This window comes from Gymnogyps californianus, chromosome 3, assembly GCF_018139145.2.
Source record: "Gymnogyps californianus isolate 813 chromosome 3, ASM1813914v2, whole genome shotgun sequence".
Classification (NCBI taxonomy): domain Eukaryota; kingdom Metazoa; phylum Chordata; class Aves; order Accipitriformes; family Cathartidae; genus Gymnogyps; species Gymnogyps californianus.
In genome coordinates this window covers 36,516,766-36,542,929 of record NC_059473.1, presented here as the reverse complement: position 1 = coordinate 36,542,929, position 26,164 = coordinate 36,516,766, and the positions used below count along the sequence as shown (strand labels likewise).

At 38.9% G+C, this 26,164-nt stretch overlaps 1 protein-coding gene across 1 annotated transcript; it reads right to left on the bottom strand.

Annotated features, from left to right (window-relative positions):
• Positions 1–4,678: 4,678 nt before the first annotated feature.
• NLRC4 (NLR family CARD domain containing 4) lies at positions 4,679–25,829 on the bottom strand. Its single transcript, XM_050893145.1, is given in 15 exon segments — positions 4,679–4,821; positions 4,824–4,979; positions 5,905–6,072; positions 6,415–6,513; positions 8,646–8,813; positions 9,592–9,681; positions 11,760–11,819; positions 11,822–12,523; positions 12,526–13,300; positions 13,907–13,962; positions 13,965–14,196; positions 14,198–14,343; positions 15,731–15,761; positions 15,764–15,993; positions 25,757–25,829. Coding segments are annotated over 15 exon segments (3,129 nt in total).
• Positions 25,830–26,164: the final 335 nt, after the last annotated feature.

Here is a 26,164-nt window from a genome sequence, read left to right as displayed (position 1 = left end):
TAGAGCTCCTGAGACATCCATGTGCCATGAAGAAGGCCTAGAAGAAGTAGCAAGGTTTCTGCAACTATCTCCAGATCAATGAGATTTCTCTCTGGATACTGGGATATTCATGGCCTTGAAGAGGAACAACCCTTTGCTATTTTCCCTATTATATTTCTGTAATTTGGAGAAATTTTTGTGATTTTTAACACTGACAAATCTATTCTTATTGTTATTTTCTGCCTTTTGGAGGACGGCACCATTTGATCCAATCCTCAAGCTAATTTTTGAGGTCCCAGTCTTGAAAGAATTTGAGCAGTTGCAGCTCCCACAAAAGTAACCTGATCATTCCTATATCCCAGTCAAAATTCACTTAAATACATTTTGTTAAAAATCTCTTTGTAAAAAAAAAGGATGTCAGGGAAGTTTCACAGGACAAAAGGAACGGGAGTAGAAAGGAGTAAAGTTAAAGGAGAAAAGGAGAGCAAATGCAGAGGAGTAAATTTAAAGGATTACTTGCCATATGTGAAGGAATCTCTATGGTTAGAAATAGTCCCAATCTTATTTTCCTTCCACTGGAACCCATTATGTTTTCACACAAGAGAACTAACACAATAAGGACGTTAATGCTCTTCTTGCGTGCTAGCCAGTTATTAGAGACTCACAATAAGGAAGGTGATCAGAGAATACTTGTCACATGCCCAAACTACCCTAATTCAAGGAAATTGCCACCTCAGTGCATCATATGAGGCAGGTCAAGCCTAGGGTGAAGCAAGCTTTCTGTGTAAGAATTTTAATTAGCAATGAGCACAATAAAATACATAAGCTGCTAAAAGTTAACAAGTGCTACTGTTTGAGATTTATGTTCAAATCCATGCTGTGTACTTCCCTTTCCTCACCGCCATAATGGATTAGCAGTATACTGGATAGTAATCAACAAATATTACAATCATCCTTCTAATCTTATTAACAAACTTGTAAGAAGCATTAAGGACACATTTATACCACTTGTGGGAAACAGTCCAAATACAACGAACGAAAAGCTGCTTATCTACAAGCAAAAACAGCATTATATGACTGAAGGGGGCCAAGTTAATCAGAGCTATCAACAGACTAATTCAGATCCAGAGGGCTGGGAAGGCAGATTAAATGATCGTTCATAAATCATTGAAAGCATACACTATACAGTATTGTAGCAACAAACAATGATCTTCTGTAGGGTGCAGTTTCCTGCTTTCTGTATATGTATGTTTTGACATTTTAAGTATCTCATCAGCATCTTTTTATCCCTAAGTTGTGAATGTGTAGCAATAGCATTATAACTCAGCTTGTTAATCATCAGACCTTTAGGAAGGAAGGGGATAGACTGTAAAAACAAACCTAAAATTGTTCATGTTTACAGGCAGCGCTACTGTGCTTACTACAAGGATGTACAAAGTATAAAAGAATATGATCCAAGATATTGTGGAGGAAAACTGGGGAAAGCAACTGAGGGAGTATGAAAAATCAGCTTTATATATGTTTCAGGCTCCTTTGCTTTATAGGATGGAGGAGAGGACACTGCTGGTTAATTTTTCACTTTTAAAATATTTTGCAGAAGTACTGAAATGTGCTGGTTTAGTGAGGAAAACAGCACACTAAAGTGTAGGTTTATTCACTGACTCCACCATGGAACAACTGGGGTCTGGTCTTATTATGCCTTTCTTCAGTAGCCTTGAAGATCGACTCCTCTTTAGAACTGTCTTCCAAAGGCCCAGTTACCCATTTTTGAAAGTGGTTAAAACATTGCTCTTTGGCTGCTTACTTTTTTGCCCCCATCAGCAGTCCTAACAAAGACTTTTCCACTACTTACCAAAAGTAAAGAATTCCTCCAAGGACTACAGTTAATGGCACTTGTTTCTGATCTCACAAGACATGGAACACACTCCAGTTCTCTACACAACATAATCTTCCACATTTCTAGTGCCTGATTTTCCATTGCTATGCACTGTATGTATTTACTTACATCAGCACAAAGTGAGGGCAAAAGGCTGCCAATGCAAAGCACTCTCTCTGGAAACATGACACTCTTGGGATAAAAGACAACACAACACTTTGGAAAGAAGAGAATAGTCCTTTACTTACAATAATTAAATTATGCATGGTTTTGTTAATTTTTTCATAGAAAACAGAAAGGTCTTCAGACTGGAAGAGTAAGGCTGAATAGCATGAGAGCCTAAAAACAAGTGAAGTCAGCGGTTCAATTTGATAGCACTGTCAAACCAAACTTGTACAGATTTGTCCCCAACTATCTGAGCAACACCATTTGTTCATTTTTGTGGCTTTGTGGACTTGTTTGTTAGTTCTTTTCTCCTTTCCCTGTCTCCACTGAAAAACTTCACATATCCCATTTATAGCTCTAGGAAGGTGATTGCCTCAGTGCTTGCATGGTCCTTTCATTTTTGGCGTAGCATCAGACATAAGTCCTCATCTGGCTCTTATTTTCTCTCTCGGCCTTACCCAAATCTGCCTGCTCTATAGCTCAGGTTTCCAGCTTGGTCCTATTATGTCCAAGATGCCAACAGGCAACAAAACTGCACAGCCACCTGGAGTACGAAGTAAATACCTTCTTGGTCATTCTAATTTCTCAGCATCTTGTCTGAGCTCCTGGTTTGCTCCCGAAGTTTCTCCCTAAGGTGCCTTAATTGCAATCATCCTCAAAAAAGGATCACCCATCTCCATTCAAGCTCCAGGACTGAATTTTTACTACCATCTCTCCAAGATCTTGTTCTTACAAGGCCATCTGCCTGGATTATCCCCACTTTCTTCTTCAGGTTCAGCAATAGCTAGTAACCCTTTTCTGTCAGCTGCTTTCTAGATCTGAGTTTTCGCAACTACCTTTAAATGGAAAATGACGTCCTTTGAAGATATGTTGGTTGTTTCAAACACCTATCCGCATCCTAGTACATTAATTATGAGGCCTAATAGAGCTCTTTGGTTCATATGTCTTAACTGTCAGAATGGATTTATACATCTCAAGACAAGAACGCTCAGTATGTTGCAATTCAATATCCACCAGAAAATAGAGAGTGTGCTTTTCTACTTGTTTTTTCTTACAGAACAAAGCTGTGGAGGGCAAGAAATTTGCCTGGGTCTGCAGCATCAGGTGCCAGTGATAAAGAGTAAACAAAGGAATAGGCAGAACAAAAATGGTCTCTTAATTTATTCAGCTTTTCATTGTTTCTACTGTAAACAACAACAACTACAGTCTTTGGTAAGAAGTATAGTCTGCTGAGGGAGTAGGAAGGAAAGAAAGCAAATACAACTGTGGGAAGGGGGATGCAGGGGTTACCAAGAGCTTAGTTATTCTTTCACATTTTGACCAATCTGAAATAGAACTTTGAAGCACAAAGTTGCTCCGCTAAGCAACTAAGCAACTGAAAGGATTGAAATTCATAAATGTTGATGAGACTATCTTTAAACTGTATTATTTTGAGATCTCCTTTCTGTGTCAAAATAAAAAATAAGTATTTACTACAGAAATCCATGTGTCCGTTTTCACAGATGCACCCTAGTACTTTTAAATCCCTTTTTCTATTTTTTATTCAGTTTTCAGTCTATATATTTGATATAGGGTTTTGCTGCTTGGGAAAAAAAAATATTTTCTGGTCTGTGTCAGATTTTGTCAATAGAGATAACAAGCATTTTCACTGAATACAGTGCTTTACTGAATTGGGATCATGCCTTTGAAGGATCCTAACTACAGGGAAAATGCTGTATTTCTTTTCACTAGCAGGGCACAGGGAGATGAATGAAATAATAGTTTTGAAGCACTCTCCGGCACAAAACAGAACTCACAAGTACAAGTGCTTATGAGGAGATAACACATAGTTAATGGGTTCATGACATACAAGCACCCATGGTTCAACACTGCCTAGAGAAGTGAAACAGCAGCTCTAACTGGTCGTCCTGTCCCTTCATTCCAGTGGCAGACTGGAAACAAGAGTCTGCTGTCTTTGGTTGGCCACCACTTTTTACAGAAGTGGCCAAGTGACTCCTCTGTTTCCTTTTGCTGTGTTTGGAGCTGCCTTGTGTACACGGTTCTCTCCCGGGATATTTGTGGACTATGAGGGCCTGGAGACTGCATTCTGGCTTGTCTACACCAGGAACTAAGGGTATCAGAAAACAACCAACTTCCTGTAAAGTGGAACACAGTATGAACTTAAAAGCACACCTGGAACTTTGTTATAATGTCCACATATAAACTTTTGCCACATGTTACATGTGAGGTAGCTTACTGTGAAAGAAAGCAATAAATGCTGACTTCTTTTTACAAGCCAAAATGGTGGTAGATTAAAGATGGTAAAAGTCACTTGAAATAAGCTATCTGGTGTTTTGCTGTGGAGTAAGAATTTGTTTGTGGCTAATAACTGCAGAATAGCTCTTGTTTACATCTCTGTTTAATTCATGGTCACTTGTGTGATCATGCCCTCTTTTGTAGAGCTAATATGCTCTAATCATACTGTTGTTATTTTAGAGGTCTAACTTTTCATTGGCATATTCTGTCTCTGGAATAAGTTTTTCCATAGTGTATTCTAGAGATGTAACTATACTAGAATTGCCCCACCAGTAGGAAAAGCTTCTCTGTGCTTTATAGAGAAGAGCATTTCTCAAATATGAAAGATTGTAAGTGAATGTCCGCTGGGAAAGCTCATTCTGTTTAAGAATGCATTAGCTGAAATTGTTTTCTGCAGTTTATCTTTGCACCATTAATAAGTTCAAGATCATGGCAACCAAACTTCCATCCAGTCCCTTTAATCTCCTTTAAATAATTCAGTGTGGTTAGTACCTGACTTAATTTGCAGGCACCCAGTCTTGTTTGCTGCTGAAATCTACAGATACCAGCTTCTTGAGAGAGATCAGTGGCTGCATGAAGGAAAGCCAGCTATCGCTTGTCACACAATTCATTGCCAAGTCCAAGTGCTGAAGGTTCTGCAGGTGTTCTTTCTCAAAAAAATTGCCTGTGAACACATACTTATTTATGTATTTATTTTTGCTTCAAGCCCTAATGAAGAGAATGATTCCTGTTCAGGATATTGAAGAATTGAGTCTTACTGAATTCAGTTGAACTTCTATGCTTAAAAAAATACCACCCTTAATTGAAAAGGATTTAAACATGTGCTTGCATATTACTTTTTTTTCTTATTTAGAACCAAGAATGTAAAATATAGCAGCCACAGATCATAGATTTTTTTTATATCTAGACTTTCCTTCCTTGTTAAAACTTAACTTGCAGTACGTTGCATACAACAGGATCCTTTTAACTACAGAGAGGTCATTAGCTTAAATGGGCCTATGGACTGCTGCTTATGACCACTCACACAAAAGCATTTCAAGATCAGGCTCATGAAAATTCTCATTCATTTTGACATTTCATTTCTACTGTATCCTCAGAAGGGGTGAGTGATGTGAATCCAGGTAGTTTTTATATCTCCCTGATCTTCAGCTATCTACCTTGATAAAAGTTATACTAATATTGGCATTTTTTAACTCTACTATTGACATACATTCCATAACAGATGTTATGTTAGTGGAAGATTTGATGTAAGAAGAGTCCACTTATATTCCTGTCATGTTTATGGAGGAGATAATCAATCTGTCAATCAGAAAAGATTCCCTCTCAAGGAGATTCTTCACCAGGAATCTCCAGTTGCCTGCAGTCTTCCTTGCACTACTTATGCAGTGAAAAATGTTCCTCGTTGAGTAGAAATGTGGGCATTATTTGGCTTATCTAATGCAATATATATGTCTCTCTATATATCCCCTACCCAGACTTGATGCTATTTCACTTACATTATTAAAAGTTGCTGGGTTTCCTGAACTGTTTTTGAGTTTTGTCTGGGTGTTGTCCTTCATCTTTTGCTCAGCCACAGTACCTTTCCTTACCTAGAATTCTGACCTTCACATCAGTGAGGCTGCATTTCCTCAATCCAAGTTTTGTCAGCTGTGGCATTGTTTCCAGTAGTTCTATCAATTTTGTTAGGCAAACCATTAGTTCATCTCCCCAGGGAAGCATCAGCACTTTCGTCCCAGGTAGGACATGTAAGCCATCAACTAAATGAAAATAAGTGTAATTTTTTTTTTTGTTATAACAGCTCGCTGTAAAATCACTTTAAAAAGTTAAACCAAATCACATTTCAACAGTGAAGAAAATACTGGTAGGTTAAAGACTCCAAGACTGTTGCTTCGATAGCAAAGACAGAGCAGCCAATGGCATACAATATTCCTCACTTTTAAGAACTTCCCATTCACTGAGAGGAAATGGTTCAGGATACCAATTATACCCTACTTAAAAATGAAAGAGGAAAGACTTCTTGAATTTTTGTCTGGATAAGTCTTAGAATTGAAGCTCATTCTGAATTTAAAAGATCTATCTAAAGAAATCTTCTGAATTACCAAGTCTGTGGACAGCATCTTTTCCTTACTTTTCTAAGTAATTTTCCAACAAATCAAGTACATCCAGTTTTAGCAAAGTACAAAGATTCTGAGCTACAGGAGGAAAAAAAGCTTGTTATACATGTTTTCAGTGCAGCATGACTTGTCTTCTATTGCACATCTCTTAGCTTTGTTTTTTAATGAACAGCAAGACAAGATTTTTAAAAGCCTCCAGGTTTTTCTTGCTTTTCTGACACCTCTCTGATGCAAACTGTGCTCTCTTGTTGTTAATTGTGTCTCCAGGAACCGATAAAATGAAGGACCTGGCCAGCCGTAAGAGCTAGAGTAATGGTTCTGTGTAACTTATACTCTAGTGACTAAACGAATCTTTAGTGGCGATGAGACAACTTTAAGATGTCTTTGCAACACAGAAGCAGGGCAAAGCTGTCTGAATACATGGGAGATTCTTTAGTGGTTTAAGCCCTGGAGACTTCAACCTCCTGCTTCACAAAGCTGTCAAGTTTTTTTATTATGATATAAAAATGTATATTTTACAGGATCAGAGAATTGTGGACGAGTGGGACTAGATGGGACCTTAGAGTCTGAACATCTGTAATGGGGCAGGATACTGATAAGCCTAAACCATTCATGATACATATTTATCTATCTTGCTCTCTGAAATTTTCCATATTCTCCCTAGGTGCCATTTTACCTTCCTGGCTTTAGAAAGTTTCTGCCAATATGCAATCTAAATATTCTTTGTTGCAAATTTAGCTACTTTCTTCTCTCAGTGGACAAAAAGAAAGGTTGATTATAATCTCTTTGTAGGAATGTTTAAAGAGCATAAAAAATTTATCATATCTTTTTCAGACTTCTCTCTCAACCAAAACAAAACTAAAGCATTCCTCATAAGTCACATTTTCTTAACCTCTAGCTGTTCTTGGTGCTCTCTCTTGATTTCCCTATACCTTTCTTAAGTATGATACTGAGGTTGGGCACAGATTCGTTGCTCAGGACTCATGAGCACATGTTTTTTGCAATAGCATAATATTTCCAGTCTTCTACAGAAGAGCTCTGATTCTTTCCTGCTACACTATTAAACCTCCATTTTATGTTCATGAAATTGATGTCTCATTCCCAGCTACAGCCCTTTACATCTGTCTATACTGAATTCCCTACCATTGTTTTTGGACCACCTCTTAAATGCATCCAATTTTATTTATGGTTTTGTATTTCAACAGGGCTTGTAAGCCTTCCAAGCTCAGTATCATCTGAAATTTTATAAGCATATCCTCCATTCTGTCATTTAAGCTATCAGTTAAAATATTGTTTAGAACAAGGAAGAACTTAATTGATTGCATCAAAATGCTCTCTCACTTAGTGAAACATTTGTGATAACTCTTTGAAAGTAATTTTTCAACCAGTTGTGCACCCATTTCATTTATATATATTTTATTAGCTTCTTGTTAAGGATGCTGTATAGGATAGTGTTAAAAACCTCATTTGAGTTATGATAGATCCAGACTTACCTTTTCACAATCTTATTACCCTGTTCCCTGGAAAGGTTTGATGTGATTTGTTCACACTACCTTTTATCTCTATAATTTAAGTGCCTACAAAATGTTTATGTGATAATCTATCTCAGAATTTTTCTTGGTATCAAAGTGAGGTTGGCTTGTCTATGATTTCCTCCTTTCAAGGAGAAGATACTGGATTTTCCACTCTCCTGCCTCCACAAATTTTCAGAAACAGTTGTCTGTGCTTCAGTGATTCTTTCAGCTTGTTCCTTACATACTTAGTTGTGAATTTCCCTAAGTTCTAACCTGGGTTCATGTGTTTTAGATAAATAATTTTTATTTATCCCTATTTGTACCACTATGACCTTGTTAAAATGATTTGAGTAGGTACCTGATCAGAATGAATCTTTTTGGTAATGACTGAAACAAAAACAACTTTGAAAACTAGTTTTCCTTGCATCATCCATTATTTGCTTTCCTATTTTGTTTGTTTACAGAGCTATGCAATAGTTTCTCTATCTCTTTTATATAACTTTTATACTTATGATTTATATAAAAGCTTTATATAAACTTCCTTACTGCATTTTATATCTCTGCTAACTGAAACTCATTGTGAAGCTAAGCGTTTCTGATTTTATCCTGATATGCTTTTTTCTTCTGCTATAGAATTATGTTTTGATTTTCAAAACACACATATTCAGTTTGTAAAGTTACTATTACTATTCTTATCTAGAATTTCCACAGCATCACTGGAGATACAGCAGTTGACTAGTTGGATTTCTTCAAGTTCACTTAGTTCATCAGAGACTGATTTTACAATGTAGGTTATGCCATCCCCAACAGCTGTCAAATGATTCACGTATAATAAGCGTAGCTTTCTCAAATTTCTGATACCTTCAGCTATGAATGGAATGGGAAAAAAAAAACAGGTCACATTGTTAGGTGAACTGTTTTAATGTGTTTATAATGTCTTGATCACAGCAAATGGCTAGACAGAATTACGTGTTTACTGCCTGGCATACTACAACTATCTGTATTTTGATGCCATGAAATATATGATAAGTTTTGTTCGCAAAAAAATTATAAACACAGCCTCCTGTTCAGCTACTGTATCATGTAATCAATATAAACTGCCCCTCAGCCCAGTGAAAGTAATTCATAGAGGATGAAATGTGATCTTCCTGTGGAACAAATCCAGGAGAAGTGTTTTTGTACCATGCCATCAAAGAGAGGATGGGTAGACATATGAATTGCCATCTCCATTTCAGTTACTGGGTTGTGTGGCCCTAGCAAACATTATTCAAACTTTTCAACCTTGGTATCCAGTGACTGACCTTGCAGAAAGTCACCAATAGGTCAGGGAAGGGAACTATACCACCTTTGCAACCTCCTGACTTGCAGTTCATGCAGATTAGCCAGTCCTGGGATCAGTATGTTAGATCTGTTTGACTACAGTATGCATTACTAACTTGAAAGGAGCACTCTAATACTTTGTGACAATCAGTATACTGAACATATCAAGACTTCAATGCAAATGTATAAGAAATTACTTCTCTAGATTAGATGATAGGATTTTCAAGTCCCAATAGCGTACAAACTTCAGACCAACTTGTTAAAATATTCACATTCTCAGCACTATATACTTGATTATGGTGTAAAACAGGAGAGAGGAAATTAGATTATTTTTTTGCACCACCTCCATTCATACTTATATTGTCAAGTACAAGCCCTTCAGCATTCACAAATTTCTTTACTCCATCAGTAAGTCCACCTGCCAAAAAAAACCCCATAGATGTATACAGCATGTTAATTTAATACAGGCACAAATTCATTTGTAGAACAGATGATACACTTCAGTGATATGAGGTTCTTGTGAAAAGTAAATAATAGTTTTGTGTGAAAATATGAACATCTAAAAGGGAGAATATGACAGAGGTCTACAAAATAATGAGTGCAAGGAAAAGGACGGGTAGAGACTGACTATTTGTTTTTTTTCTTCCAGTACAAGAACAAGAGGCCACCAATTGAAACTTGTCCAAAACAAACATTAAGGACATAGTCCTTCACGCCCTTTACCAAAAGATGCTGCAGATGCAATAAGTTTACGTGGGTTCAAAGCAAAGACAGACAAGTACTGGCAGGACCTTTTGGGGAGGTCACTGAATAAACAAATCATAAGCACAGGCAACTGGTCTGAGCTTAAAACAGAAGCTGTGAGATTATTAAGAAGAAAGTATTATAGATTCTTGCATTGTTCTTTTTCTTCCTTAGACAGCCACTTATAGGTGCTATTGGAGACAATGAACCAAGGTAGATGGACCCTTCCTCTGAATCAGATGGCTGTTGTTACTATATTCTTATGCTTTTCTCCCTGACAATCTTGGCATATGTGTGCACACAGGAAAGAGAATTAATTAATACATAATTCCAGAATAATCTTGAGATTATATGTCATAGAATGATGGAAAAATTCAGGTTAGGACTTCTGAGGTCATCTAGTTCGATTTCCTGCTCAAAGCAGGGCTGATTTTAAAATCAGATGAGGTTGCTCAGGGCCTTGTCCAGCTGAGTTTTGAAAATCTCCAAGGATAGTGATTAAATGACCTCCAGATCCCTGTTGCAATGTTTGATCACGCTCCTGGTAAAAAACATTTTATGTCCAATTGGAACTTCCCTTGTTACAAATTTGAAATTGTTGACTCTTGCCCTTTAGTTGTGCACCTCTGAAAAGCTCCATCTTTTCTATAACACCCTTAAGGTAATGGAAGACTGCAATTAGTTTCCCCATTAGCCTTTTCTTCTCCAGGCAAACCATGCCCAGTTCTCTTAGCTTCTCCTTGTGTATCAGGTGTTCCAGCTCCCTAGCCACGTTAGTGGCCCTCTGTTGGACTCTAACCAGATTGTTAGTATCTCTTTTATACTGGGCAGCCTAAAACTGCCCATAATACTCCAGATTTGGCCTCAAGAGTGCAGAATAGAAGGGAATAACCGCTTCCCAGGGTACACTGGTACTAATGCAGCCCACTATGCACTTAAACACTGCAAGAGTGCTTTGCTGACTCATGATCACCTACCTCTGAGATTTGGTATCATCAGTACTTGTGTACATTTCTCAAGACAAGATACATTCATGGATAGCTTGAATGATGAAAAGCTCAGAGCACAGTGCAGCAGCAGATGCATCCATCCTCCATCAGTGCCCTGCTCTAACAATAGCGTTGAAGGATCCCATATGTGTGTGATTCACAGCATAAGGAAATACATGTCCCTCATCCTAACTGCAGAATCCTTCACCTCGGGTATGTCTGGAGCATACTACACTATAGTTACTACGCTATTCTTTATTATGCCGTTGTAATTTTAAGAGAAAACAATTATTCAAGCTAGAAGCATTTAATTAATTATGGGAATGACTTATCAAAAGATACTGCAGATTTTCCATCATATTAGGTATTAACATCAGAACTAGATTTCTTTCAAAACAATGCTTACCCAGAAATTATGAATTTTTAATATATTGTGAACCAAGAACCAAGAATATGATGGAATGACAACTTACAAGAATTCAAAGGCCTTTGTGTAGCAAGAACCAAGAATATAATGAAATGGCAACTTACAGGAATTCAAAGGCCAGACCTGACTTACACAACTAAATAACATAAGTAAATTTACATAACTAAGTAGACTGCAGTCACTTTCACCATGAATATAGCATTCTAGCAATATAACATTTCTCAAACTGATCAAAACCAGGCATCTTCCCTATACAAGGCAGCCATGAGCCCCTTTGTTTTACCTTCTCATCCACATTTATCTAAAAGATCTCACTTACTGCCAGTAATACCGTACCTTCTAGATTTTCACTTTGCAGATCTCTTATATGTAAGGTTTTCAGCTTTGTCATTGTTTGATCTGTTGCTCATCTTCCACAGTAAGAGGTGTGCACTCCACAGTAAGATCTTGTAAGTTTTTACAGGTTTCAAGGACTTCATTCAATGTTCCTGTGATACCAGCACTATTGCTGATGTGCAGCTTGAGGCTTGCAGCAGAGAAACATATTTTGCCCGGATATTTAATATCATGTTTCTTTAACTTGTTGAAATCTTGCGGTGTAATTTCTAAAGATCTGAGATTCTAGTTCCAGTTGCAGAATAATGAGACAGCCTTTTCAGGAATGTAAGTTTTAAGTGAACTAATTTGAAGATCTTCCACATTCTCATTGTCTATTTCCTTATTTGGTGAGCAATTTCCAAAAAAGTCTAACTTAATGAGTCCTAGTACACTAAGACAATTTGGTAAGTATCTAAAAAAATCAGAGAAATAAGTTGGGATATTTTGAGTATTAATGTAAATACTTTTATCACAAAAAACCTCCTCAAAATCTCTGCTCAAGGCTGATTTTGAAGAACTTCCATAAAAGAAATTAATGATACACTCTGCAAAAATGTCCTTGTCAGTTCTTTTTAAATCTTCCTTTTCTGTTATATTTTCTAATTTTTCTGTGTATTCTCTTTCCAAAGCCAGATTCTTTAATGAAAACAGTTCAGAAATATCTCTATGCTAATCAATTCTTTTCACTAAGTCCAAAATTATTCTAGTGGCATCTAGAGAGTGCAGAGGAGCAAATTTAAATAAGTATTAGTAATATCTGAAATAGTATTAATTTTCTGTAGATAACTATACCCTTTCTTCACCTCTGCTTCTTGGCAGGATGTCAGTAGTTTGCAAAGTTTTTTGCCTGCAGTGTATTCCTGAAATTATTTATGAAAAAATCTATATGTTGGCTTTAGTCTTTGAGCTGTGTATTTATTTAGAAGACCTAAAGCTAGCAGGACTTCTTCTTCTATGTCAGCTAAATCCTCAGACTGAAAATCAAAACTTTGATCAAATATTCCATCTAAAGCTAAGTCTCCACAATGATTTATGCTCACCATAATATGATTTTCTGTCATTTCTTTTGTTTTGTACCTGTTTTTCTCCACCATCAGGTCATACAAAGTAGAGAAAAGTACAGTCTGGGTGCTTGGATGAAAATTACTTTCACCCATTTGGATGGCACAAGCAATGATGACAAAGAGTGGAGTCTTCATAAGGTTCTTCATGGAAGTGGCCTCTCTAAGCTGGTTTAACAGACCATCAGCCAGCTTATTTGTCAAGACATTTTTAATGAGCTTCTTGCAACTCTCCTCCAATAGATCTTCTGTTTCAGTAATCGGTGACCCAAACTGTCTGATTTTATGGATAGACTCAGTCTTGGTAGCAATAATAACCATGTTCTTGAATTTGTGGTTTTCTTTATTCATTGCTTCTATGTCTGGACAGTTTGGGGGTTTGAATTCATCATATCCATCTAACAGGAAAAGAACCCTTTGTCTTTGTGCTAGTAGCATGTCCTGGTTTCGGCTGGGACAGAGTTAACTTTCTTTTTAGTAGCTGGTACAGTGCTGTGTTTTGGATTTAGTGCGAGAATGATGTTGATAACACTCTGATGTTTTAGTTGTTGCTAAGTAGTGCTTATCTTAAGCCAAGGACTTTTCAGTCTCCCATGCTCTGCCAGCAAGCAGGTGTGCAAGAAGCTGGGAGGGAGCATAGCCGGGGCAGCTGACCTGACCTAGCCAAAGGGGTATTCCATACCATGGAACGTCATGCCCAGTATATAAACAGGGGGGAGTTGGCTGGGAGTCGCGGATCGTGGCTCGGGAACTAACTGGGCATTGGTCAGCGGGTGGTGAGCAATTACATTGTGCATCACTGGTTTTTTTTCCTTCCCCCCTTCCTTTTTTGTTATATTCCTTTTCATTACTATTATTATTATTATATTTCATTATTACTATTGTTAGTATTATATTTTACTTACGTTATTAAACTGTTCTTATCTCAACCCATGAGTTTTACTTTTTTTTCTCTTTCCTTCTCCTCACCCCACTGGGAGGGGGAAGGGGGAAGCGGCTGCGTGGTGCTTAGTTGCTGACTGGGGTTAAACCATGACATAGCATTTTCATGAAATCTTGTTTGCAGATGGGGTATTGTTCAAAAAGAAGCTGATCACAGTCTCATATATTCCACCTCTTGTCCTAGTCAGGCTGATAAAGAAAACCAATTGGAATTTTTTCAAAGCGGAGCAATTTTCAGAAGCCCAGAGTACAGCAATTCTTTTTAGAAGAGTTGTTTTTCCTTTGCCAGCTTCTGCTTCTATAATGCAGGGATTTTTCAATTCCTCCAGAAGGACATTTAGCGTCAGCTGCCCTTTCCTGCTATTATGTATATCTTTTTTCCACAGCAAAGACGTCAGTATAGTCAGTTGCCAAATCAAAAATTATGTCAGTATCACTACCGAGAGGATGATATTTTTGAAAAGCTGAAGATAGATACACATACTTTAAATCCTGAATCAAGTAATTTAATTTATGTTGTTCCACTTGCCCAGTAGTACCTAAGGCAAACAGATCATGTATCAGTGAATTAAATAGTCAATGAGTTTGTCAATTAAAATTTCATTACTTTTGGAAGAACTGCCTGAATGTGCTTGCTAAATCAATGAAAAAGTGGTAAGCAAGAGGCATGAGATGTATTTATTGTCCACTGTCTAGGCAAGACTTAATTGATAAGGGCTGTAGTTACTTCTTGTGCAGAAGATTCATATAGTCTGCAGATACCACTCTGGCTCCACTTTTAATTCATTATTTGAGGGCCTTTTGGACTTATCCTATTCGTGCATTGGATTCCAAAAATGTAAGCTTGCATACAAGCATATGAAAGTTTATATGTGCAAATGCATGATGAGAGTACGAGTTTTTTATGTAAAAAGGTTTTAATATGGAAAGACAACATTTTTATATATATATGAAATGTATTAGAGTATTAAGAGAGAGATTTCTAAATCAGTAACAGCTTTTGACTGTTGGACTGAATGAAATTTTAATCTAGTTCTTTTTTTAAACTATGTCTTTTGCATTTTTGTTACTTTTGGTTAGTCTCAGAGTTGCTTTCATACAGTTTGGAAGTGAGGTTAGTTGAACCTTCCATCATAGACATATAAAATGTAGTAACATCTAGAAAGTCTGAAGCTTACAAAAAAACAGCTTCTAAAGGAAGTCCTGGAAGGTTTGTATGCACTGCTTTTTAAAGTGGATATATGTAGACTAAGGGACAGGGCTGAGTCAGACATGTATTTCCAGATCAGACTTTTGAAGCAGGTGGAGTAAAGAAGCACAGTCCCACAAACTGAAGGAAATCAGGGAAACCTATTTTAGAGGAATGCTTCGGTGACAAATGTCATGCCTCTCTGGGAGTGCCGAAAGATTAGCCTAGATGTATGCATTACATTCATATAATAAGATAGTCCTTTAACAACATAACGAACTTGCAGCCTGTGCACAGGTAGTTTCAACTTCCAGGGAAGAGGTTTATATTTGAAAAACTCATTACATATCCCCATTAAATTTTATATGAATTTTGTCCATAGAACTGATCTAATTCAGTGTTCAGCTCACCCAGAACTCACTTATAAACAAGTGATGGGATGTGTTTAACTGTCTGAACTTCAGCTATCCGATCACAGATGATTTTCACCCTTTCAGAATTTTTCCCTGGATTTGGGTTTCCCCTCTTTGTGTCTTAACGTTTGTAAAATTTCTTTGTGTTCACTGTCTTATTCTCTCAGATGAAACAATTCAGACCATACAAATCAAATTAGAGTTTACTTCACTACAGAATTATAAGACTATTGTAAAAATGAGTGCATTGCAAGTTTTTAATGTTTTTTTCTATAATAATTTAACTCCTCACTAGAAGACAAAAATATAACCAGTAATACTTACAATATCCTTGCAGGTCATGAAAGAGGAAAAAGGGTCGTGTTTCTCAAGTGACTTAACCAAAATATTGCAGGCTTCTGAACCTTTATTCAAAATCATGTAAATCATCATTCTTGAGGCTTCTTGTTCAACCTTTTCACAGGCAATGCTATTCACTTCTTCACAAGACATGACATTGCAGGCCCAAAGGTCATCTGCTATTTGCTTGACAGTGATCATTCCCGTTCTTTGAATGAGATGTACTCTGTTGCTTTCTATAAATTCCACTGAGAAGAGAGAATTCAATTTCTTAGAATAAGTCTAGCTCATACAGAAGCTGACACATAAACTGTCCTTCAGTATTCAATGCACGCTTTTGTGGTGCACTGAGTGGCTAATATCTACACAGGTACAAATAGTGTTCAGGAAATGGTGAGATCTTAGTAGGAATGTAGAAAAGTTTATAAAAGTTTCTGTGAATGGATGGGAAGTTTCTGATAAAAAAAGATGCAGTATGGCATGTATCAGTATGGGTATGAAAGTCATATGATATGTCTGAGATGTTGGCTGGCATTGCAGAAACATATTAAAAGTTTCAGTGGAAATTGCTTTTGAAAATTATATTATTTACTGATATGTCTAAATATGGGTTCATATTTCTGGATCTGCATTTGAAAATCTTGGCAAGTTCATGCAGGTCATGACAAATATAATTTGATTCTTCAAACAAAACCAGTATGAAGTACTTAAACATTATTATACTCATTTTAAGATTAAAAAAGTCAAACGAGTTACACTTAATGCCCAAGCTCATAGGCAGTCCTGAACACATCCCAGGATGAAAACATCCCCAAACAGGCTTCTGTGCTCTGTGGTTGGGATGGCTAAGAATCAGTGTCGGGACATGCAAGCACTCCTACCCAGAAGGAATATATATATGATATTTATTTGTATGTAGCTTGGGGAAATGTAGCTCCCAAGCTAGCCAAGAGTATCTGGCCAAAATTATTTTTTAATAGCCAGTTGAAGGTAGGTAACAGCATTGTAGAGGCAGTAAGGAGCTAAAAGAAAAATGTGATAGGAATGAGGTGGGGCTCTGGCCTGATGTTGGTAAATTGGAGTCATTAGGGACAGCCCCATTTCAGTTGGGCAGCTCTGTTCTCTTTACTTCCACAAAATCCAGGAGAGGTTTGAGATATAATAGTAATAAATATGGCAGTTATGGGAATGTCTTTTGTGGGAAGATGTGTATGTGCCACAAGCATTTCTCCAGAAAGAGCTGCATTTTGAGAATTTTACATTTTTTGCAAATTTGCAATTTCATTGTGTGGATTTTTAAAATAAATGTTGGGGCATTCATTTACCTGCACATGTCAAAATAAAACTGGACTATCATTCCTCTAAGTTTTTTAGACCTTGAATATTACAGTAAATAAGACTTTTTCAGGGATAATTTTATAAAACTTAAGCTTCTGTATAATTGTGGGGGAAAGATTGGATACTCTAGGTATTACTGTCATTTTCCTAGACCAGAAAAAAATTACCTTTTGTGAAATGCTGATATGAAACTAGTCAGATATAACAACATTCTCCCTAGGCAAATTGACTATAATTACTTTGATTTGATATCTTATATATATATTTGATAACTTTAAAGCATGTTTCAAATCAATAAGCAGGAAATATTGATTTAAGCAAGTGATTTTAATCTTCTGTGTTTTAATTCCTAAGAAACAGATCATTCTCATAGACCAGCATAATCATTAAAATATAACCTTTAAAGCAAATTTGGTCGTTACTTTTGACAACCAGAAAGATAAAGTTCATTTTTCACATTGTTTCAGTTCATGTTTCACATAGTTTCATAGTGTAATATATATATGCAGATTCTTATTGTATTGGGTTTGCATGGCAAGGTTTTGGTAGCAGGGGAGCTACCGGAGTTGCTTCTGTGAGAAGCTGCTAGAAGCTTCCCCTATGTCCGACAGAGCCAATGCCAGCCGGCTCTAAGACCTACCCGCCACTGGCCAAGGCCGAGCCCATCAGTGACGGTGGTAGTGCCTCTGGGATAACATATTTAAGAAGGGAAAAAAGTTACTGCACAGCAGCGATTGCAGCTGGAGAGAAGAGTGAGAATATGTGAGAGAAACAGCTCTGCAGACACCAAGGTCAGTGAAGGAGGGGGAGGAGGTGCTCCAGGCGCTGGAGCAGAGATTCCCCTGCAGCCCGTGGTGAAGACCATGGTGAGGCAGGCTGTCCCCCTGCAGCCCATGGAGGTTAACAGTGGAGCAGATATCCACCTGCAGCCCACGGACACCCCACACTGGAGCAGGTGGATGCCTGAAGGAGGCTGTGACCCTGTGGGAAGCCTACGCTGGCGCAGGCTCCTGGCAGAACCTGTGGCCCCGTGGAGAGAGGAGCCCACGCTGAAGCAGGTTTGCTGGCAGGACTTGTGACCCCACGGGGGACCCATGCTGGAGCAGTCTGTTCCTGAAGGACTGCACCCCGTGGAAGGGACCCACGCTGGAGCAGTTCAAGAACTGCAGCCCGTGGGAAGGACTAACGTTGGAGAAGTTCGTGGAGGACTGTCTCCCATGGGAGGGACCCCACGCTGGAGGAGTGTGAGCAGTCCTCCCCCTGAGGAGGAAGGAGCGGCAGAAACAACGTGTGATGAACTGACCAAAACCCCCATTCCCCGTCCCCCTGTGCCACTTGGGGGTGGGGAGGAGGTAGAGAAAATCGGGAGTAAAGTTAAGCCTGGGAAGAAGGGAGGGGTGGGGGGAAGGTGTTTTTAAGATTTGGTTTTATTTCTCATTATCCTACTCTGATTTGACTGGCAATAAATTAAATTAATTTTTTCCCCAAGTCAAATCTGTTTTGCCCGTGATGGTAATTGCTGAGTGATCTCCCTGTCCTTATCTTGACTCATGAGCCTTTCATTATATTTTCTCTGCCCTGTCCAGCTGAGGAGGGGAGTGATAGAGCAGCTTTGGTGGGCACCTGGCATCCAGCCAGGGTCAACCCACCACACTTATTTTTTACATTTTTATCATTAAGGATAGTGAATGAGGCATACGTTACTTATTTATTTGTTTTTACTTTGAATGATACCAAGATACATTTGGATGGAAATGGAAATTAAGGTAATAGCGTACAAAACCAACATTTGAATTAATATATTCATTACATAAAACTAAATAAAGATACCTTAAATAAAATTACTTACTTTTAATAGATACAACTGAGAAAATAAAGTACATTTGTGATAATATGTAGCAGGTCAAATTAAAAGTCCATCTAGCTCGGTATCCCATCTCCAGCAGTGCCTTCTGTAAGATGTTCCACTCCTTGGAATCTTTTCCATTTCCATTATATTCTTTTTTGAGATGGAATGCTAGAGCAGACCATGGTATTAAGATACCATATGGCTTTATGGATGGACACAGTGCCATAATAATGTTCTCTCTTTCCTTCTCCATTTTCTCACAATTCCTTCCATTTGCTTTTACTGAGCATTGAGCAGATATTTTTATAGAGCTATCAATTTTAACCCCCAGCTTTCATTTGTAAATGTTAATCACCATCCTCATGTAAGGAAAAACATGATTTATAAGAGTAACTTAACAATGCACTGAATGAGAAATACTGTTTGCTTAGACAAGCTTTTTTTTAAAAACCTTAAAATACTCAAATATCAAGTGTAGAAGCACAGTCTATTGACATCATTAACTCTAAGCCAAAACTTAAATATTCTAAAGCGTCTAGAATCTACGATAGTCTCCAGTATTACCAGCTTTACTTAGTGATAATCTCATAGTTTGTAGCACACTAAATAGTATGTTAATAGATAGTAGTAATTAATAATAATTGCTAGCATACTAGATTTCTACTTAGCCATAAGTTCTGGAAAACTGCTATGGCTTTACAGTGCTGAAAGACTAATTTGAACTTTCTCCTGTAAGAAGCATCACCTTAAATATTACAACTTTTCTAATAGTTTTTCTAAGCAAATGTCACACAGGCTTTTATTTTTTGTTTAAAGAAATAGTTAAAATAAATAGATGCAAATTCCCCACTGCCAAAGGCATGTAAGGTTTCTTAAGAGAAAAAAAATTATAGCAAAATGAAGTTAAAACATCTCTGAACTTTCTTCTTTACAAATATTCAAGAGGTAAGATAGTGATAAGAAAGAAAGCAGTTTACCCACATCAGTGTGTTCTTAAATTAAAAAGACTCAGTAAGCAGCAAAGTGTCGTAGTGCTTGTCAAAAACTGACTCCATATTTTCTGTAGATTCCTTCTCTGCAAGTTTCCTCCTTGTACAATTATTTAATATCTTGTTTGCTTAAAGTGTATGTTGTGCAATACCTTTCTGTTACCAGAAACATACGGAACTGTTTCTTGATGTAAAGCAAGTTCCAGTTCATAACTATTTGAAATTTTACAATACAGCAGTTATCAAAAACCTAGCCTTCGGTCCAGGGTTAATGGTCAAGTTAGTAAATATTTCTACTACCAGTAGAAATGAGTGTACCTACAATGCATTTACTTCATTCACTCTTTAATGGTTTCATTAAAAGATAGTAACTTTAATACATGAGTGAGATGTTCACTGTGGGGCTTTGTGATATCTAGACTAAACCACGGAGTCTTGCTGTTGCAAGAAGCCAGGGCTCAGGGCTTTCCTCCCTAATTAGAGCAGCACTGACTCAAGCAACCAGATATAGCGAGGCAGGCCCAAAGAGAGCGTCTAACAACCCTAGATGCAAATGCAAAAGTCATGTCAAAGTGGATGATTTATACTATCAGCATAAAGATTAGCCTAAGCTGATATTACTCTGAGACATTAGGAATAAAACTCCCCAGCAACTCTGCCTACTTCCCCTGTCACTGCAGTTGGCTCCAGACTTCCCCCAAGAAATCGGAAGATGACTCTTAACACCAATGATTCCGACTTCCTTTTCACACAGTAAATATTACAAAACATTCCAGTAAATTCACATACTGCATGATTCTTGTATTTCTAAAATTAAACAGGAGCCCTTCCTAAGGTAACCATTTGCAGATAGATTGTATTATTTGTGGCTATCCGACAAAGCATTTGTACACAGCACAGCTTTTTACAGCCTTTTTAAACACTTCCTTTCCCTTTTTCCTTTCCCTGACTACTACACAGTAAGCCAGAGTGCAAGCAAATTGTCCCACTGGTGGCAGGAGTGAAGCCAGCACTTGCAGTTAAGATACATGGAAGGGTGGTTATGCGCAAAGAGCTACAAGACAACTTAAACTTCAGCAGACCAACTGGAGCAATTTATGATTGCTCACATTTTTACATGTAGTCTGGGCCTTAATCAATGAAGGTCGTTTCTAAAGTGCACAGAAAGGGAAAATGCATAAAATGCTGAGAAATCTAGTAGCAGCATCTGGGTGAAACAGGTTACTCAACTGGTTTTGAGCACTTTTCAGAATCCCACCCTGAACTGAAACCCTGGGCAAGGTCTGATCTGGCAAAAGCAGTGCTAGAGTGCCCTCCGCTGGCACAGCCCAGGCAGGGGACAACGAGTTGCTCACTTGCAGAGTCTGAAGGGGAAGGGAAGGGGGCTGAAAGGAGGGGGAGGACAGCCAAAATCTTAATATTTGAGCAAATGCTGAGAAAAATCCAGAGTGCTTGGATCAGGTGTGCTTCTCGATCCTTCACTGTTCTTGTATGTCAGGGCATCAGGAAGAGCAACTCTTGAAAATCTAATCGCTGTTCTTATTTTAGGTAAGCATTGGCAGAATGTCTTTCCTCTGTCTCCTTCAGCATCTCTTCGATACGAAATTCCACTTGGATCTCAGCAGGTCAAAAAGTCCCTAGGAAAAGAAATAATTAAAATAAGTTTCCTTCTATTATCAAAATCATGTTTAAAAAGAAGATAGTGAATGATAATGAATTCTTTAAAAATAAGACTATTGAAAGCAGAGAAACAGAATTACTTACTTGCCCATATTCATACAGAGATCATAGTCAGAATTATAGACAATGAGAAAATATGGAAATTTTCCAAATAGTGAACAAGATCTCTTCTTTGCTAGGCATGCTCAGCAGTGTCACGAAATTGTCTTCTGCTTCACATCAACCTACATGTATTTTAGTTGTACTTAGAAAATCATACAGCACATGCATAGCATTGGGTCCAGTGCATGAAGCCTTGAAACGAGGAGAGAACAAACTAGTCACCCAGCCTATCATGCAACCTCATTTGTCACTGCTCCTGTTTGGCACATTAATAAAATGTGCATTTGTGACTCATCTTATTGCATAATATTCTGCCATTAATTATCACTGTCTCAAGTTTCCTCCTCAAAGCTGATCCAGTGTGGGACTTCATCGCTTTCTCTTTTGTCTCCTCCCACCCTTTTACAGTGCCCTGAGAGGTACTCCTCAAGTTTATCAAGAGGCACACTACTTTTGTGCCACACCTCCAAGTCTTGTTCTAGCAGTGTATGTTGCTGGTCTTGTTAGGAGACAGGCACCAAACTCCTTAAAGGTTTTGAGACCCAGCTTCAATAAATAAGAATTACAATGAAGCAAGTGACAGGTTTGCCTTAAATGCAAGCAATTCCTTGACATGGCATTCGTTGTCATCCCTATATGTAGTTAAATAAAAAGAAAAAAAAATTTGAAAACAAGCAAGCAAGCAAGCAAACAAAACACAAACAAAGAAAGGAGCCTAAAGGAGCCTAGGCTCTATAGAGGGATCTGGACAGGCTGGGTCGATGGGCCGAGGCCAACTGTATGAGGTTCAACAAGGCCAAGTGCTGGGTCCTGCACTTGGGTCACAACAACCCCATGCAATGCTACAGACCTGGGGAAGAGCAGCTGGAAAGCTGCCTGGCGGAAAAGGACCTGGGGGTGTTGGTCAACAGCCGGCTGAATATGAGCTGGCGGTGTGCCCAGGTGGCCAAGAAGGCCAATAGCATCCTGGCTTGTATCAGAAATAGTGTGGCCAGCGGGACTAGGGAAGTGACTGTCCCCCTGTACTCGGCACTGGTGAGGCCGCACCTCGAATAGTGTTCAGTTTTGGGCCCCTCACTACAAGCAAGACATTGAGGTGCTGCAGCATGTCCAAAGAAGGGCAATGAAGCTGGTGAAGGGTCTAGAGAACAAGTCTTATGAGGAGCGGCTGAGGGAACTGGGGTTGTTTAGCGTGGAGAAAAGGAGGCTCAGGGGAGACCTTATCGCTCTCTACAACTACCTGAAAGGAGGTTGTAGCGAGGTGGGTGTCCGTCTCTTCTCCCAAGTAACAAGCAATAGGACAAGAGGAAACGGCCTCAAGTTGTGCCAGGGGAGGTTTAGATTGGGTATTAGGAAAAATTTCTTCACCGAAAGGGTTGTCAAGGAGTGGAACAGGCTGCCCAGGGAAGTGGTTGAGTCACCATCCCCGGAGGTATTTAAAAGACGTCCAGATGTGGAGCTTAGGGACATGGTTTAGTGGTGGACTTGGCACTGTTAGGTTAATGGTTGGACTCGATGATCTTAAGGATCTCTTCCAACCTAAATGATTCTATGATTCTATGATTCCATGATTCTAAATTTGTCCAAAACCAGATGTGTCTGGCATCCTATGGAGGGCACAGCTTTCAGAAGCATCCGCAATATTCCAGCAACAACAGGGAACAGCACAACCATAACAGTGTAGGTAAATATAATCATAGAATCATGGAATATCTCAAGTTGGAAGGGACCCATAAGGATGACTGAGTCCAACTCCCTCCTCCTTGCAGGACTACTTACAAATAATCGATATGACTAAGAGCATCATCCAAAAGCTCCTCGAACTCTGACAGGCTGGCTGTAACAGTGTAAAGAGGAAGAGACATCAGAAATTGAAGGAAGCCTATTGCAAAGGTCTTGTAACAAACAAGTTCCACATAATAAAGAAAATGTTACTCTGACCAGATGTCTTGATTGCTCAACTTTTTAAAGGGAAAATCAAATAACACAAATATCTGTAGGGCTGTTTTGCATTATCAAGAGAGTTTTCAATTAAAAAATAGGTTACATGCAATATTATAGGTGATTTTTTTCTGCTGCTGCAAGGAAACAGATAATCACTATAAAAAGTCCACAGAGAACCTGAACCCCAGTTATATTTGATATAAATGCAAACTTCAGTTATGGTTGGATATGGCAAAGTAGGAACTTTCCAGTCATGCTCTCTTTGAGCATTTACTTGTTCATTTTTTCACATTTCACATGTTTCTCTTTTTCACATTTACAAGCTTTTACTTGTCCAAAATTATTTGAGGTGGAACTTGCAGTGATTTCCTTTAATGGGATATATATGAGAAAGGAGGTTTCTTCTCCAAATCAAACCACTGCTCTAACACAATTTCTCGTCCCCTAACTTTTTCATTTTAAAATACATCCATATTTATACTCCATGGCATTTAATGAGTTCTATGTATGAAGTACTGTTAAATATATGTGGTATGAATACCAAATTTAAGCCTGTTTCCCTGAGACATCAGTAAAAAAAAGTGTCCTCTGAGAATAAATGTGTTGGTATTCAGCAGGGAGCAGAGGGAAGGAGCTAATGGCTAAGCCTAAGCAAGGTTATCTGGAAGCTTTTCTGTTAAATCTAGTAGTCGTTGAACACATAAAAAGTGAGATCCTGGTTCCTGATTCTTCAAAGCAGAGCCATCGTGCTTGTCCTCTTGTTGTAACAGGGACTGGCAACAGCATCTCAATCGTATTATTTTAGAACTTCTTTAGTACTACATAGGTCTCTTTGCAAGTCAGTCAAAAACATGCTTCACAGCACTATCATCACGAACGGACCATTTGGTGATGCTTTGCAGGTTATCAGACTGGACATTAGGAAGCATTTCTTTAGAGAGAGGGTGGTCAAACCCTGGAACAGGCTTCCTAGAGAGGGGGTCGATGCCCCAAGCCTGTCAGCGTTTAAGAGGCATTTAGAGAATGCCCTTAATAACATGCTTTAACTTTTGGTCAGCCCTGAATTGGTCAGGCAGTTGAACTAGATGATCATTGTAGGTCCCTTCCAACTGAAATAGTCCTATTCTGTTCTGTCCTGTTCTATTCATCACTGTTGCTGCTAGCAAGGCCTGGTAAAGGGGCTATCTTGGATGTAGCAGCTTAAACTGTGGGAGAAGTTTTTGGATATGCTAATGCATTTTAATTATGAACTAAAAAGGCAGCCATTCTGGAGTGTACACAATGATGTGCTGCATTCTACATCTGATTTGTGACTGTGCCAGATTTCCTTCTACAGAAGGAAATCGCAGGAGAGCAGTCCAGAAAGCTCAGAACTGCAGGGGACTACCAAGGATACCACTAATATACAGAGACCAGGCATAGCTTAAAAAATACCATGCAAACTGCATATTGATACTGAGAGGGAGCAAATCCAAAAGGAGAGAAAAAAGGATGTAGGGTAAGAGAATAGATTTAGGGTTGTGTATGGAAAACAATTAGCAAAATGGTTGCAGATGACCATGATGATACTGGGAGGTGGAGCCATATAAAATATCGCTGGATAGTAAAGATGGAGGCAAATCCTTCTGAACAGTCAAAAGGAAGGATGCATTTTTTCACATCCATCATTGAAGGAAAACATTTGGCATTATGCTTTCATTCAACAAAGAAAGAAAAAGTACATAGTTGTATTTGAAAGGCTGAGTATTTGCCAGCAAATCTTTTGATACTGAAAGTTCAAAATACTATTTTTAGCAGTATGCAGGAAGCAGATTACACGCAGCACATAGAAAGACATGAAGAAAGTATCTCACTATGAAATGAGAAGCAGATTTACAATTAAACATAACAGGCAGATAGTAGGTGGGGGCAGGCAGAGGGCATTGGCCATGTGGATGAAAACCAGGAAAACTGTTGCATATGGCAGCGAGGGGGTGAAGCCGTCATCCCAGGGTGCTGCAGATGCCGAATTTCTGCTGTCAGCCTTCAGTTCTGGAAGGTCAGACTGGACTAAAACATGTGGCCTCATGTCCTGAATACTGCCCATCACGACGACGGCAGCTCTCTCACCGAAGCAGCCAGCAGGGTCAGAGCTGCCCTGGCAGTCCTCCAGAGCCTCTAGTGCAAGGGGGGTGTCTCTCATCGTTCGCAGAGCCTTGCCAGCCCGCCTTCCATAAGAAGCATTTGCTGGAGGAATACTTTGGGGGGGGGGGTGGTTTGAAAGTAGTGAATTTCCCGGGGCTACCTTTTGGCGTGGCGTTGAAGTACCGTACCGACCCGGCACACTGCTCACCCACAGGTCTCGGAACGTAAGCAGCACAGGGCACTAGCAAGGGGGCACGCTCAGGAGCCGGCAACTCTGGGCTGCAGCCCCCAGCCCGCCATCGCATCTGTGCGCCGCCAAGGGGCCCCCGCGCGGCCCCTGCGTGCGCGGCACCGACGGGCACCCTCGGGGATGGATGCTAACGGCACCGGGGG